This window comes from Neophocaena asiaeorientalis, unplaced genomic scaffold, assembly GCF_003031525.2.
Source record: "Neophocaena asiaeorientalis asiaeorientalis breed wild unplaced genomic scaffold, Neophocaena_asiaeorientalis_V1.1 scaffold77, whole genome shotgun sequence".
Taxonomy (NCBI): domain Eukaryota; kingdom Metazoa; phylum Chordata; class Mammalia; order Artiodactyla; family Phocoenidae; genus Neophocaena; species Neophocaena asiaeorientalis.
This window is the reverse complement of record NW_020174645.1, coordinates 5977465-5991991: the sequence shown is the minus strand read 5'-3', so window position 1 is coordinate 5991991 and position 14527 is coordinate 5977465. Positions and strand designations below refer to the sequence as shown.

General features: G+C 40.0%; 1 protein-coding gene across 3 annotated transcripts in view; it reads right to left on the bottom strand.

The window, feature by feature from the left end:
- Positions 1-344: 344 nt before the first annotated feature.
- The window catches only part of CLIP1 (CAP-Gly domain containing linker protein 1), an 87114-nt gene continuing 72931 nt past the window's right edge, over positions 345-14527 (bottom strand). For all 3 annotated transcript variants that reach the window (XM_024758486.1, XM_024758487.1, XM_024758488.1), the window contains 6 exons: positions 12034-12086; positions 6040-6157; positions 5812-5962; positions 5244-5293; positions 3030-3154; positions 345-2028 (listed from right to left, as the gene is read on the bottom strand). In XM_024758486.1, the coding sequence (XP_024614254.1) occupies positions 1803-2028; positions 3030-3154; positions 5244-5293; positions 5812-5962; positions 6040-6157; positions 12034-12086 (723 nt within the window). In that variant the 3' untranslated portion in view covers positions 345-1802. The remainder of the gene's footprint in view (positions 2029-3029; positions 3155-5243; positions 5294-5811; positions 5963-6039; positions 6158-12033; positions 12087-14527) is intronic.

The window sequence follows — 14527 nt, the reverse complement described above, 5'->3', positions numbered from 1 at the left end:
CAGAGCTCATAAAACAGATTGCTTGGTTCAGTTATCATTTTGGAAAATACCACAACAGCTTTCACAGAGTTTCCTTCCAAAACTTGATGCTGTAATAGGTAGTAGGTGCTACATGGTGCCACTTACATTTCCGTCAGGTAATATAGTAAGACATAGCAATGGATAACCACCTTGGGTATTGATCTTATGCTGAATGGGTCATAGAATGCTTTGAGATAATTTCTTTAAAGCAGTTTATCAACAGACTGCAGTAGAAATTGCTATTTGGGTCTCTAGTGCTTGCTCACTTAAAGAAAAACCATTATGACAAATAAACCTGAGAATAATACCAGTTTACTACACTGGCCAAAAAGAATAACCATTTATTAAAGTAGATACAGAACACTTGTTTGCTCAGATTTTAATATTGCTTTACATATTGTTTGTGAAACAGTTCCTATTATAATATGTTTATAACCCCACATTTCAACTGACTACAGATTTTTCACTTGTCAAACACATAGTTGATAATCTTGAGGAAAATACATCAAAGGCATATATACAATTATAGAAGTTCTTATTATACATGTCTCATGGAAGATACATTTATTTATTACTTTTTACATATTCTAGGAGACATTCAAATGAAGATAAATAGATTCAAACTGGTTGATAAACTTCTTGTGGTTGAGGTCCTTCAGTTTATTTTTTGTGATAAGAAAATCCAAAATTATTAATGTTGAATTTCTCATCGTACATTCATCTAAAAACACAGTAAAAAAAAAACGTGTAAAGATTGTAGATTGGTTAATTTAGGTGTTTTATAGTGGCTTATTATCTAATTAACTGACTGCTGGGGCTATCTGCTGGAGAAGGAAAAGAAAAATCTGGAGAGAATTCTCCCAGTTATTTATATCTGATAAAGAAATAAAACGAGAACACGGAGAACAAGGAGCTGCAAAGCCACACGATGCTATTTCTGGCCTAGTCCGTTAGGTCCTGATGAACATTTTACGTGTTTTCTTTTTCATAAAGGTAAAAATCTGAAAAGAAAGACACACTGTGTATGTTTTTTCCCAAAATAGAGATTTTACAAAAATATATACATATAATATATAGAAGCTGAAATTATGCAAAACCAATAAACAAAAAACACCATAGAAGAGTAAGTGGGTGCAGCATAGAGATTATAAAATGTCCCCACAGCAGTTTGGGGGCTTCCCCCTCCTTTTACCTGTTTCATGATTTTATAATCACACCTAAGTATCATCAAGCCTGAAATAAAGGCACTACTGATATCAGGTAGTGCAAAGAGCTCAGATATTTCTTTAAGTATAAAATATTTTAAATGAGTAGATGAATATGCGAAGTGGCACATTTTTTCAACTCATTCCAGTGTCAAAGTTTAACCAAAACATCTAAATATACAAACGCAGCCTGGAAATATTTTAGTGCAAATATGAAAAGTAACAGCATAATTTAAAGTTACTTAAATAAGGTATTGTGAGGGTAGGAGTCGTTCTCTGAGGTCTCCCTAGGGACAATTAATGTAATGGCATCTGGTGCAATGTCTTGTTAATACTTTTTAAATTCAAGAAGACAAAATCAGAGGTGAAAACTCACCTCCTGATTATTCTAACTGATACACTTATAAGGGGAGACTAAAAGGGAGATTTGTTGAAGATCAAAATCTTTCCTTAGATTTGTTGATGGGGGGTCAAAAATAACACGAGTTCTCCTGAAGTCTGCACACACAATGCTGGTGGTCAGCTGCCTAAACGCTAGTGCATCTGAGAAAGCCCAGTTCCGGATGTGAGGCTTCATCAGAAAGTCTCGTCGTCATTGCAGTTGGTCGCCCAGTGCCCGAACACCTCACAGATCTCACAGTAGGGGCGTTCCTCGCTCCGACTGCCGTGGTGTGTGGAATGGGGGGGGTCCTCAGACATCTGTGCCTGGGTAGGACAATCCTCTGTGTCGTGGAGATCAAAGCAGTCACATATGTCACAGAAGAGGCGAGGTTTCTTCTTGGACTGTTTCTCCTGGTCATCACTACAAATATTAATGTGCGTAATCAGAAACTCAGCTCCATCGGAAGAAATTCAAGAGACAGTATCACTTGTAATGAACAAAAAGGAAGCAAGAATTGTGGCCAAGTCGGGGAGCCTCAAGTTTAAGTACTACGGTCCACGTTTTAAATTTTCACATCAAACCATTTTCACTCTCCTGCCAGGTTTGTGGAAGTCAAATAACCACAAAGCAATTGTTCCTCCAATCCACTGGAGAGCCTTTTTTTTTTAATTTTACTGATGACGTATAGTTGTTTTACAACGTTTTGTTAATTTCTGCTGTATAGCAGAGTGACTCAGTTATACATATATATATTCTTTTTAAAAATTTTTTATTGGGGCTTCCCTGGTGGCGCAGTGGTTGGGAGTCCGCCTGCCGATGCAGAGGACGTGGGTTCGTGCCCCGGTCTGGGAGGATCCCACGTGCCGCGGAGCGGCTGGGCCCGTGAGCCATGGCCGCTGGGCCTGCGCGTCGGGAGCCTGTGCTCCGCGACGGGAGAGGCCACGGCAGTGAGAGGCCGGCGTAACACAAAAAAAAAAAAAAAAAAAAATTTTTTTATTGGAGTATAGTTGATTTACAATGTTGTGTTACCTTCTGCTGTACACACATCAGCCATACATGTACATAATTCCACTCTCTTTTAGATTCTTTTCCCATATAGGTCACCACAGAGTACTGAGTAGAGTTCCCTGTGCTATACTGTAGGTCCTTATTAGTTAACTATTTTATATATAGTAGTGTGTGTATGTCAATCCTAATCTCCCAATTTATCCCTCCCCCCGCTTTACCCCCCAGTAACTGTAAGTTTGTTTTCTACATCTGTAACTCTATTTCTGTTTGTACCATTTGTACCGTTTTTTTAGATTCCACCTAGAAGCGATATCATGCGATATTTGTCCTCTGTCTGAAGAACCTAACTTTAAAAACACACATTTATTTAGATGGAACTAAGGTTCCGCTCAGTATCGCTGGACGTGAAATACCTGTCGTAATTGTTCATGTCGTCACCGTTCCCATTCAGGGCTGCTTCCGACATCATCTCCACCTTCATCTTGAGATCCTGATTCTTCCTCTGAAGGTCCACTATTACCGAATTTAGGAAATCAATCTGATTTTTTAGGAAAAAACAAAAGCAGATGTGTAAAATGTCTGAAATGTGTTCGCTGGAGCATCAAGAAGTCTACAAGCACACTCTCAGGCTGTGGCTGCAGAGTATATGCTGGAGTCGCAGGGGCCCACAGCAGCCATGACTCAACCGTGTTTTAGATTATGTTCTCTCACACACACACACACACACACACACACACACACACAGTACAGAAAGCGTAACCAGTTACTTATTACACTAAACTATAACTAAGCCAGGACTTTTATGTTCTGTAGATTTCAAAAAGCTCATGGAAATTCTCCTCCAACTACGATCTAACACTCACTTATTAGTCATGGTGAGATGGTAAATGGGTCTTCAGAGAAAAAGGAAGGCGTTTTAAAGAGAAGGCTTAAGCTCTCTTTCACCTGAGGAGGTGTGGCCACACACTGAAGCGGCAGCATTCAGGCCACCTGGGCCCAGAATTGGGGCAGTGGGATAACAAGATGACTGCCCACCAGGAGGAAACGCTCTTGTCCTAACCTGGCAAAGCAAGGGCACTTTAATTTAAAATCAGTAAGTTTCGGGACTTCCCTGATGATCCAGTGGTTAAGACTGCGCTTCCAATGCAAGGAGCGAGGGTTCGATCCCCAGTCAGGGAACTAGATCCCACATGCCGCATGACGCAGCCAAGAAAAGAAAAAAATCAGTAAGTTTCTTCCTTCTTCTACAGATACAAAGGTATCATTTATCTAAATGTCCATTGGGGAAAAAAATCCCATTTTACAGTATTAAAAAATACATCTGTGTGTGTGTATATACTCATACATACACATCCACTTTTTAAAGAAATATCTGGCCTTTTTCTCCTGCTGGGGTAGGTATGAAACAAAGCTAGAAATCACTAGCTTTGTGATTCTCTGCAGAATCTCCCTTCTGCCATTGAAGGCAAGACCCACTGAATCTCATCTCACTTCTCAAACTGTAGTTTCTAAAGACTTTACCCTGTTAGCAGATACATATCAGAAAGGGGGGAAAAAGCCACAAAATGGATGTAAGTACAGTGGGAAACCACACACACACACACGTGCTCACAAATTAGGAAACATAAAACAAACCATTTGCTGATTGGAAGAAAAGCGTTGGCAGTGGCAGATGAAACAAACGGAAGCGGAAAGGAAGGGGGAAAGAGAAAACATTGTGAATTAAGTTTGTGCTCATCAGACATACAAACTAAGCAGAGACAATGCTATTCAGGGTAAATTAGGCTGTGCGTTGAATCCTTACATGCCTTTCAAAGGAGGTGTCATAACTAAAACAAATCACTAATGCACTGAGTTTCTCTTTTATTTAAAAGTGAAAGAAGGCTTTCGTACCTTTGAATTTTGAATGAGACAAGTATGTCCAAAATATATAATAAAAATTGAAAATAGATGTTTGTTGCTTGTGGGCTATACATTTCCAAAAACAGAACAGTTTGCCTCCATATAATACCATTTTTAAAACTAAGGCTATTTTGATAATTTTGGCTTTAGGAAACAGTTTTCAAGAGCCCTGTCTTTTTAAGGTAAAGATGAGGAAGGAACCTTTTATGGAGGGATTCTACTTCTATGAATTTATCCTAAAGAAATATTAGTATATCTGTAAAATGATAGGTGTTCAAGACAGTTCATTATAGCATTGTTTATAATACACCTAAAAGATCAGAAAACATCCCAAATGTCATGTCAACCAATAAGGCCTGATTAAATTATGGTACACCCACATAACGGAATACTATACAGCTATAAAAAGTGAAGTGCAGATCAGTTTATGTAATATGCCCCCATATGTGTAAAAAAAAGGAGGTGGAAAGACTGTTAGTCTTGGCTTGTATGTACATTTAAAAAAACCTCTGAAAAAATAAAAAAGACATTAATAACCCTGATTACCTGTTTGGGGGGCTGGGAACTGAGCAGCAGATGGTGTTTGGAGGGAGATTTTTTTTATTTTTACTGTACGTATTTTTAACGTTGTTTAATGTTTAGAACATATGAATACATTACCTATTCAAAAGATTAAATGATTTTTAAAAATAGCAAGCAAGCAAAGCAAAAGGAAGGAATATTACCTGACTCTCCTGGGCTCTTTCATCCTCTTCTGCCTGAGTATCAGTATTACCTTATATTTAAAAAAAGAAAAAAAGTGGAGGGGGGATTTTTAAAAAATTGCAATCTTATTTCCTTGTTACTGCATTGAAAGGGCCAGTGTTAGAAACGCATTCTCATCTGGAATCCGCACATGTGCCTCTCTGAGAACACGTTTGAAGTTCCTGTCTCCTCTCTGGACCCCTCGGACACGGTCGTCCTCTCTCAGGCCGGCCCACTGCGGGGAGGAACGCCGGTCACGGTCACGGCCGTCATTTCCTCCTCCCCGGCAGGGCACCTGCAAAAGCCGCGGCTGCTGCTGGGGTGGCAGTTATCACCCACTGTCTTATATAAACTTCTGCCGATGCTCAGGACCACGGGAAGGTCCGGAAGTGGGGACCGGCAGGCGCGCCCCTCTGTTTGGGGTGGCGGGCCCGGCACAGAGCGGCCCCGTCGGCGCGGCGCAGCAGCCGCCTACAAAGGGTGCGCCCGCCACGAACCCCGCGTCCGGGGGAAGCAGCGGTGTCGGGAGGAAGCACGTGGCCATTTTACCTGACGAGCTGCTGAGCTGCCTCTTGTTTTCTTTGAGTTGAAGCTCCAAGTTCTTTACCTTGAGCTCAAGCTTCGCCTTGTCGGACTCTAGAGACTGAACGACTGCGCGCAAGGACTTGGCGGAGGCGTTCTCTCCCCTGAGCGCTGTGACCTGAAACACACGGCTTGGCTTAGCTTCCGGTCGGAACAGGGACGGGTACCGCCAGGGTCCCCGAGGTGGTACTCTACCTCATTCCTCAGCTTTTCCAGCTCTGCATCCTTTTCTGTGAGTAAGGCACTAGTAATACTGATGGATTTCTGCAAGCAAGCTTTTTCTTCATCTGCGTCTTTTATTAGCTTGGATTCTCTAAAAGACCAAAGAGTTAAAAATTCCAGAAATCAACCGAGAGAGCGGTCAGTGGACAACTGTCCTAGAACAAACGCGCAATTAACTTTAGCTAATATACAGGGATAAAGTATCACGGGGAAGTTTTACAGGGGGTTAAGGCTATTACGCTTGCAGAATGTTACTTGAAATTTTACTTACTGTGAGGGGAGAAAAAGTTTACCTATGCAGAGACATGCCAGAATCTGCATATCATTGTATCCGTTTGAATTTAAAGAAACAAGTTAATAACTTTGGAAGACGCAGAATTAAAAAACAAGACTGTTGCACCCCCAAAGAATTACTTTAAAAATCTAACCCCCCCAGATGAATTCCGTTACTTCTTGAATAAATCATTATCAAGCAATACCAACAATTAAAATACACACATGCAAAGCGATTATACAGATGTCATGCAGAGCAGTTTTATGCTGGAAGTATCGATTGGTTCTCACTAATTTCAGTAACTTTCAGCAAGTTCCAAGAGTGTGTTTTGGAGATCTTCTGGGCCAAAACAGTAGCAGAGATTATTACCACTATTCAAACGGAAGGATTATTACTTTTCGTCCATAGACTCTGAAGAGGACAGACATTAAGTTGCTCATAGAAATCAAAGGTAATGACATAAAGGCTAGAACGGAAATGTGAAGATGGATTTCCAGGTGTAGAATGGAAGCCAAGGGGCATCTGGAGGGAGAAGGTCAGCACACGGGATGTATGTTCTCAGGCTGACCCAGCATTTGGTTATCAGCACAGGGACGGGGACCGGGCTTTCCAGGAGACGAGAACATTTATCTTGGAGTCAGGGGAGTGGGAAAAGAAAGGGAAAGATGAAGGGAAGACAGGGGAAGAGGGCAAGACACGATGGAGACAACCCCAGAGGGCAGGCTACTATGTGTTTATAAATGTGTGAGTGTATTTAAATTTTTGTGGTGAAAATTCAAACGTGCCAAGGTCACAAAAGCCAAGGAAAGACTGAGGAGCTGTCACAGATGGGACAACTAAATGCACTGTGGTCTCCTAGACTGGATCCTGGGAGAGAAAAAAAGACATGAATGGAAAAACTGGGGAAATCTGAACCATGTCTAGAGTTTGGCTAAGAGTACTGGACCAATGTTACTCTCTCAGTTTGGATCAAAGGACCAGGGGATGTAAGATGTGCCCGTGAGGGGAAGCTGGGTGAAGGGAATGTGGGACCTCCAGGTACAACCTTTGCAGCTCTTCTGGAAACCTCAGATTTTGAAATAAGAAGTTTTTAAAAAATGACATGCAGTGTGAAACAAGAGGAAAAAAGACCTTGTATCACAAAAATATTTGGGGAAAACACAGCTGGAGAAAAATTTCCTGACCAGCCCTCAGGCCATACAACCTACTCATTTGCATCCACGTAGGTAATCATCAGTGAGAGTTCATGGCTTAAACCACAACAAACCGAATCACTCCCGGTTCTATTAGAAGTAGCTGGGTGAATGCAGAGCATGTAGTGGTTCAGTATGTCTTCGAACCAACTGGAGGGATTGGAAACTGAGGCCCAGGTTAGAAATGGCAGAATGTATGTCTGGTTAGTGAGACCCAAGATATCCGGCACACGAATTACAGAATTCTCATGGTTTATGGTAAACTGAAATTCTATTCTACACGAAGATGAAAAATATAAGTGTTGTATTTATCTCATTGTGTGGCTTACACTTACACCCCAGAATAAGTAGTAAGAAAAGAATCTGAGACTTACAGAAAATGTCTTGAATTCAACACCCAAGCATTATATGAACACTTGGTGCTGTTAAATTACTAACTGCGTAACACCTCGCTAGGAAATAGGATCCTGTTTAAGTAAAAACAACAACAACAAAACAAACAAAACCCCAAAGATTTAAGTGAAAGGAATGTACACAGGCATTTTTTCCACCTGGGAAGTAAATATCTGATTTTATCCAAAGATTCAATAACTCTTGGGCTCTTTAAGTTTCTATTAAACTTATTTGGTAGTTCACTCTATTATAAAAACCGTTTCAAGAGATTCACTTGTAAATCCAACTCAAATTTGAAAGATGCGATTTTAAATGCTTTTACTGAGAAATACCAGGATTTGGGGGTTAACGGATTTAGATTCTTCTGTAATCAGGACTCTAGTTAGTCAAGCTCTCACAGGTTCTTTGTGTTAGGGAGGGATGAGGCCGGCATTAGCCGGCAGAAGGAAAAAGGAGCAGGTATCTTTGCTTATCGCCACACACGTCCATCCTCTAAGTGAGGCTGCTTTCTAAGAAGATGGCAAGCAGATGTTTCTCATACGAAAGTTGTCAAAAGATGCGTGGTTAAAAAAGGGATCTGACTTGTGATTTGTATACCAAATGAAGGGACAAATAGACCTTGGCAGCTCATCTTTGTGACAGGTCTTCAATGTTAGTATCTTAGGTGATTTCTAAGCCCAAATCCCACCGTGCAAACCAAGAGGGGCTAAATTAAACCATTTATGCCAGCATCACTGACACCTGAGTCACACATCGCATTGACAGTGAGGCCTGTGTTACTTTAAAGCCATGCTGGCCCCAGTGACTTGGCGTTACTAAAAGTATCAAGGGAAGATAAACATAACATGAAAGAAGGGTTATAGGGGCCAGAAATCTTTCCCCCAAGGGAACATATTACCCAGATTCTTTCCTTACTACTTACATAAGAAAGAAATTCCAGTAATGAAGCAAATACCTTAAAGTGTTACTGGGCAAGCTTTAAAAATGCAAGATAACAAGAACCAAATATTAGGAACATGAAGAGAACTGCAAATGCAGTAAGGAGAACTCAATTTGCACTGAAGTTCTGTGCTGTATATAGATATAAAAAAGATATGTGTGCGTGTGTGTGTATGTATATACTGCTGAGAATATTTTACAAAACAAAAGCAAGGCACAGAGGGACAAAGGCAGCCAAAAAATATATACAACAATTTTGTTTACTAAAAATATATGAAATTTATTTATTATAACGTGGATAGACTTTCTTTAGTCTTACCATTAAAGACACACAGATATAGCAAAGGAAGCAAGAGTAGGAAAGGGAAAAGAGAGGGGTGAAATGAGCATTGATCAGTAGCGCAAGCTTGGAGACAGTCAGACAGTTAGCAACCCACAGTGAGCTGAATGAGCTGGAGTGGCAGTGACCTCTTCAGGACTGGTGGACGGGGACCGTCAGCCAGTTTTCCTTCCTGACAGGAATCTTGCCTTGACACACACAGAATTAATCCTGACTCTACAAGTCCACAGCTAAGATGATGGCTCTGGAGTTCCTTCTAGGACATCAAAAAGCCTAGAGAAGGGAGAGGAGCCAAACATGTTCCCAAATCTGCTGTAGGCTCTCTGGCCAGAGGGACACACTTCTCTACTTCCATCCATTAGAGCGGTCAAGGTTGGCTCTGCTTTATCTACCAGACGTGTTGGAACCTGTTCTGAAAGAGGTTTCCCTAACTTGGAGACCACTTTCCCAACCTTTTAAGCTAAGAGAAAAACTTATACTACGTGTTGCTTGCAATTCGATGCTAGATAGCAAAAAGACAAAGTACAAAAGGGTGATACTAATTTCTTAACGATAAGTAGTTTCACCCTACATCAGGAGTAAGTACTGCACTTCAACATAATGAACAACAGAGTTTGAATGAAGCAATCATATACTATGTTGACTGTGTATGTTCAGTTCTCACCTCTAAATTAAACTGTTGGCTAAGGTCTTGGTTCTTGCAATGAACCACTACATTTCAAATATCTTTATGATTTAAGTACTTTCCAGATTCTTAAATTAAGAAAGTATCCAATTCTTTTTAGTATTCTATGCTACAGGTACTTAACTATTACACACATAGACCTACATACTAATCCTTTACCAAACTGACCTTCAGAAGGCATTTAAGGCCCCCAAAATATTAGCTAAAATATATTTGCATTCAGATTTCTGAAAGACATAACTTTCCATGAGGATTAATTAACAATTTGATTAAAAAACAGTTCTAAATATAAGAAACTAGGTTTTAACATTTTTCACTCCCAGAAAAGTTATCATCTTTATCTGCGTTTATTGATTAAGAGTAATAATTATCCAGGACCTAAAATGGGAGCAGGGTGAAATAAGAAGAGAGGAATGGACATGTACCCAAATTTGTTCTATCTTTTTAAGCCGTGAAAAAAGTCACATGTCTAATCACATTTTGAGAGGCATGTAATTTAGTCAAAGTCACATGAAAAGGACTGACAAAGCAATAGCATCTTTATTTTTAAAAGAGATTAAAAAGTAAAAATAAATAGATGTACAGTGAGAAAAGAGCCCTTGTAAAAATCTGAAGTCCTGGGCCTTGTGTCTGCATCTGAGCTCTTGGCCAAGTTGCCTAACTTGGGGGGTTTTAGTTTCATCATTTTTCAATGCAAGCCCCACCATATATTTCAGTGGTTTGTTTAGAGATATGAGAAATTTGTGAATTACAAGGGCTACATAAATGCAAAGGGATTACATCAGTACTCACACCAGCCTGTTTCCCTTGTCAGAATGCCTCAGGAATAAGTGCTATCAGTTTGTTCACACACCCTTGACAACTGCATACATGGGGTTCTTTTTAAAGAAACAAAGCCTTATTCATGGAAAATTAAATATCCCAAGGCCCCCACGCGGGGGAGCTGTGCTTGTACCTGGGCCCCAGGTTAAGGCATGGCAGGCCAGTCACCACAGCTCACAGGCACTGGGCGAACACCTGGCTGGACCGGGGGTGTGGCAGTCATGAAACACACATGCATTCTGATGTGAAACTTTAAAGAACAATGAGTCTAAGGATGTCTTAAAAAAAGAAAGGAGGAAGGCACCCCTGAACTGAGGCCTAATTTCCTTTAGAAGGTAGCTTATGGAACCCAAATATCTTTGTGGGCTAAATAAAGCCCTCGACGCTGAAGCAGCCGCCATACTGGCAGGAGGGACAAATGTCAGCATAAACGCATGCGTCAGTGGTCAGTAAGGGAGACTTCCTCTGCTCTGACAAGTAAGAATAAAATGCTCTGCAAGACCATGAAGGAATTCTTTTTCTTTTCTATTTCATTTTCTTATTATTTTTTAATTGAGGTATAGAAGAATTCTTGATTATACTATTCCTAAAGGTTTATTTTTCTTTTTGTAATTAATAAGACAAAAAACGCCTGTCACTGTTGTGATGTACTCTACAGCAAACCACGGTACAGGCTGTGGCTCTTAGCAACAGTATACACTATGCCTACTTGGCATGCAGAGTAAAGCAGAGAATTTCTCTAGACACAAACTACACATTTTAAAAAAGCAGACAGAGACCGTCAGAAAGCATAAGCACCAGGCTTCTACATGATGACTCCTGGGGGCCCGTTTATCCTTACTCAAAAGTGCTGGAAGCTTCCATGTGAACAGCATTCGATCATCATCAAAGAATAACAAATAACAAAGCTCTTTTTAAGAAAGTAAGTAGAAACATTTAAAATGTTTCCCATTATTACTGAGAAAATGAAAGTTTTATATAACTGAATTTATTTGCAGATTAGGTAACATTATAGCACTTTAGTTACTGAAACTAGGAGGTAAACAGTGTAATACGAGACAACTTAATTTAGAACATTTCTGGACAAACGCAACTGAATGTGGCTTAAAAATCGAACTATTCTTTCAGTAATTCATACTGAAACTCTTACAAATTTGTCAATTATGAGTACCAAACGATCACGATGCAATTTTCTGAATATAAGAAGGTCGTATGTTTTCTACAAGTCACTGTACACAGCGTGTTCTAACATTTTCCTTATTAAACACACACACACACACACACACACACACAAAACAATATATACAAAAAGAAAGCCTACCTCTTTTTCATTTCTAACAACTGATTATTGAGCACAGATCTCTCTTCTTCCAGCTGGGAAAAAAACACACACACAACAAAAAGGTCAGTTCATAACAGACAGGCCAGTTTCTCATCCCCCAGGTCACATTCCCATGCTCCAGGACCGCTAAAGCAACGGGCTTTCCTCAGAGGCAGTGAAAAAGGACCAAGTGTACATCAGGGACCTGAGAGTTAAAATATTAAACAATACCAAGTACATGCCATATCTTAGACATTCAATAAATGTTTCCTTCATTTGTTAGACGAATGAGTGAAAACTTCACTATTAACATTCTGGTTCCTTTACTGAAACAAAAGGAGTCAAAGGTCACTAACTTGTGTAGGGCTAGGAACAGGTAATTTATTCTACACGGGCCTTATCTTATGCCTACTATACCCAGACATTTCTTTCTCACCTATAAAATAAGAAAGTTACAGAAGGATTTCCAGTGGCCCTTTAGTTCTAAAGTTCTGTTATTCTGTTAAGGATAGAAAACAAAAGATTCAGCTAGTCAACCTTGTGAGAAAAGATTCACCTCTACCCACAATCTGTACCACATACAGTTTAGCCAAATACAGTACCAATTTTAACTCACACTGTTAATAAAACAAAGAGGTGACAAAAGCTCTTACATGGTTTTTTTTGAATCAAAGGATAACACCAAAGACTATGTAATGGTTTCCAACCATTTGGGAGTGGCCCAGAATTTAAGTCACTAATTCACGATAAGTAGTCGTGGTCTTATTTCTGATTATGTGTCAGTTATGTACATGCTTTGCTATAAAGGTCTTTTATACTTTAAAAGTTCTTAAATATAAACATGTATGTTTTGAACATAAGTTTATCAAGAAATCTATAGAGGTTAACACAGTTTTTTTCCACTGTAGACTCTCTCCTTTCCTAGTCCATTAAGATAAATGCTTTTGCTGCATGAGTAATTCACAGATATATTTAGAAATTTGTAAAGAGTAAAAGGAAGGAAAAACAGTGGGAGGCAAACTTTAAAGGAATGAAACAAGAGGGAGAACATCTGGAGAGTGGGATGTGGAGACGAGAGGGGCTCTCATTTTTTTCTTTTGTACCATTTTATATGGTTTATATTTATTTTTTAAACAAGGAAGCTGTTTAACTTTTATAGTTAAAAAAATTTTTAAAGAAATAAACAAACAAGACTGGGAAATGACTACAATGAAGATATAAATGGGGCTTCCCTGGTGGCGCAGTGGTTGAGAGTCCGCCTGCCGATGCAGGGAACACGGGTCCGTGCCCCGGTCCGGGAAGATCCCACATGCCGCGGAGCGGCTGGGCCCGTGAGCCATGGCCGCTGAGCCTGCGCGTCCGGAGCCTGTGCTCCGCAATGGGAGAGGCCACAGCAGTGCGAGGCCCGCGTACCGCAAAAAAAAAAAAAAAAAAAAAAAAAAAAAAGATATAAATGGATAAATGACATGGCAGATAATTCACAACAGGGAAAATACAAATAATTAATAAACACTTGGAAAATCATTCAACACTGCAAAGAACAAGTATGCAGAGATTCTCCCCATTTCTTGGAGGCTGAATTTCTTGTTCCTGAATTTCCACAGAACAGAAGTTTAGGATACTTATTGTACTGATTCTTCATAGGAAATAATGGTTTTTTCCGCTTCTGGTCCAGGATCCAATCCAGGATAACAAGCTTCATTTGGTAGTCAAATTTCTTTAGCCTGTCTAGTTCCTCATTCTTTCCTTGTCTTTTGTGACCTTGACTTTTTTTTTTTTTTTTGGCTGCAGCTTGTGGGATTTTAGTTCCCTGACCAGGGATTAAACACGGGCCTTCAGCAATGAGAGCTTGGAGTCCTAACCACTGGACCGCCAGGGAATTCCCTGACCTTGATAGTTTTTTTTGACCTTGACATTTTTGAAGAGCACAGAGGCGAGTAGAATGTCCGTCAATTTGGATTCACCTGATATTCCCACATGAGTAGAGTCAGACTATGCACTTTTTGGCAGAAACACCACAGAAGTGATCCCATGTCCTTCTCAGTATGTGATATTAAGAGGCACACAATGTTGATTTTCAGTGAGGGTAACTTCAATCACTTGGCTAAAGAAGAATCTTCCATGTTTCTCCACTGTAAAAATACTACTGTTTTGTGGAGAGATACTCTGGAACTATGTAAACATTCTGTTCCTTAACAAAATTTCACCCACTGGTTTTAGCACCAACTGATGACTCTTGCCGAAATAATTACCATGATGGATACCAAACAGTGATTTTCTAATTCCATCATTTCACGTTCTTACCAGTTGGCATTTTACCATAAGGAAGAGCTTTCCCTTTTTAAAAAAAAAAGGCATTCCTATCTATCTATCTTTCTGTCTATCTATCTATCTATTTATGGCTGTGTCGGGTATTCGTTGCTGCCCACGGGCTTTCTCTAGTTGCGGCGAGCAGAAGCTACTCTTCGTTGTGGTGCGTGGGCTTCTCATTGCA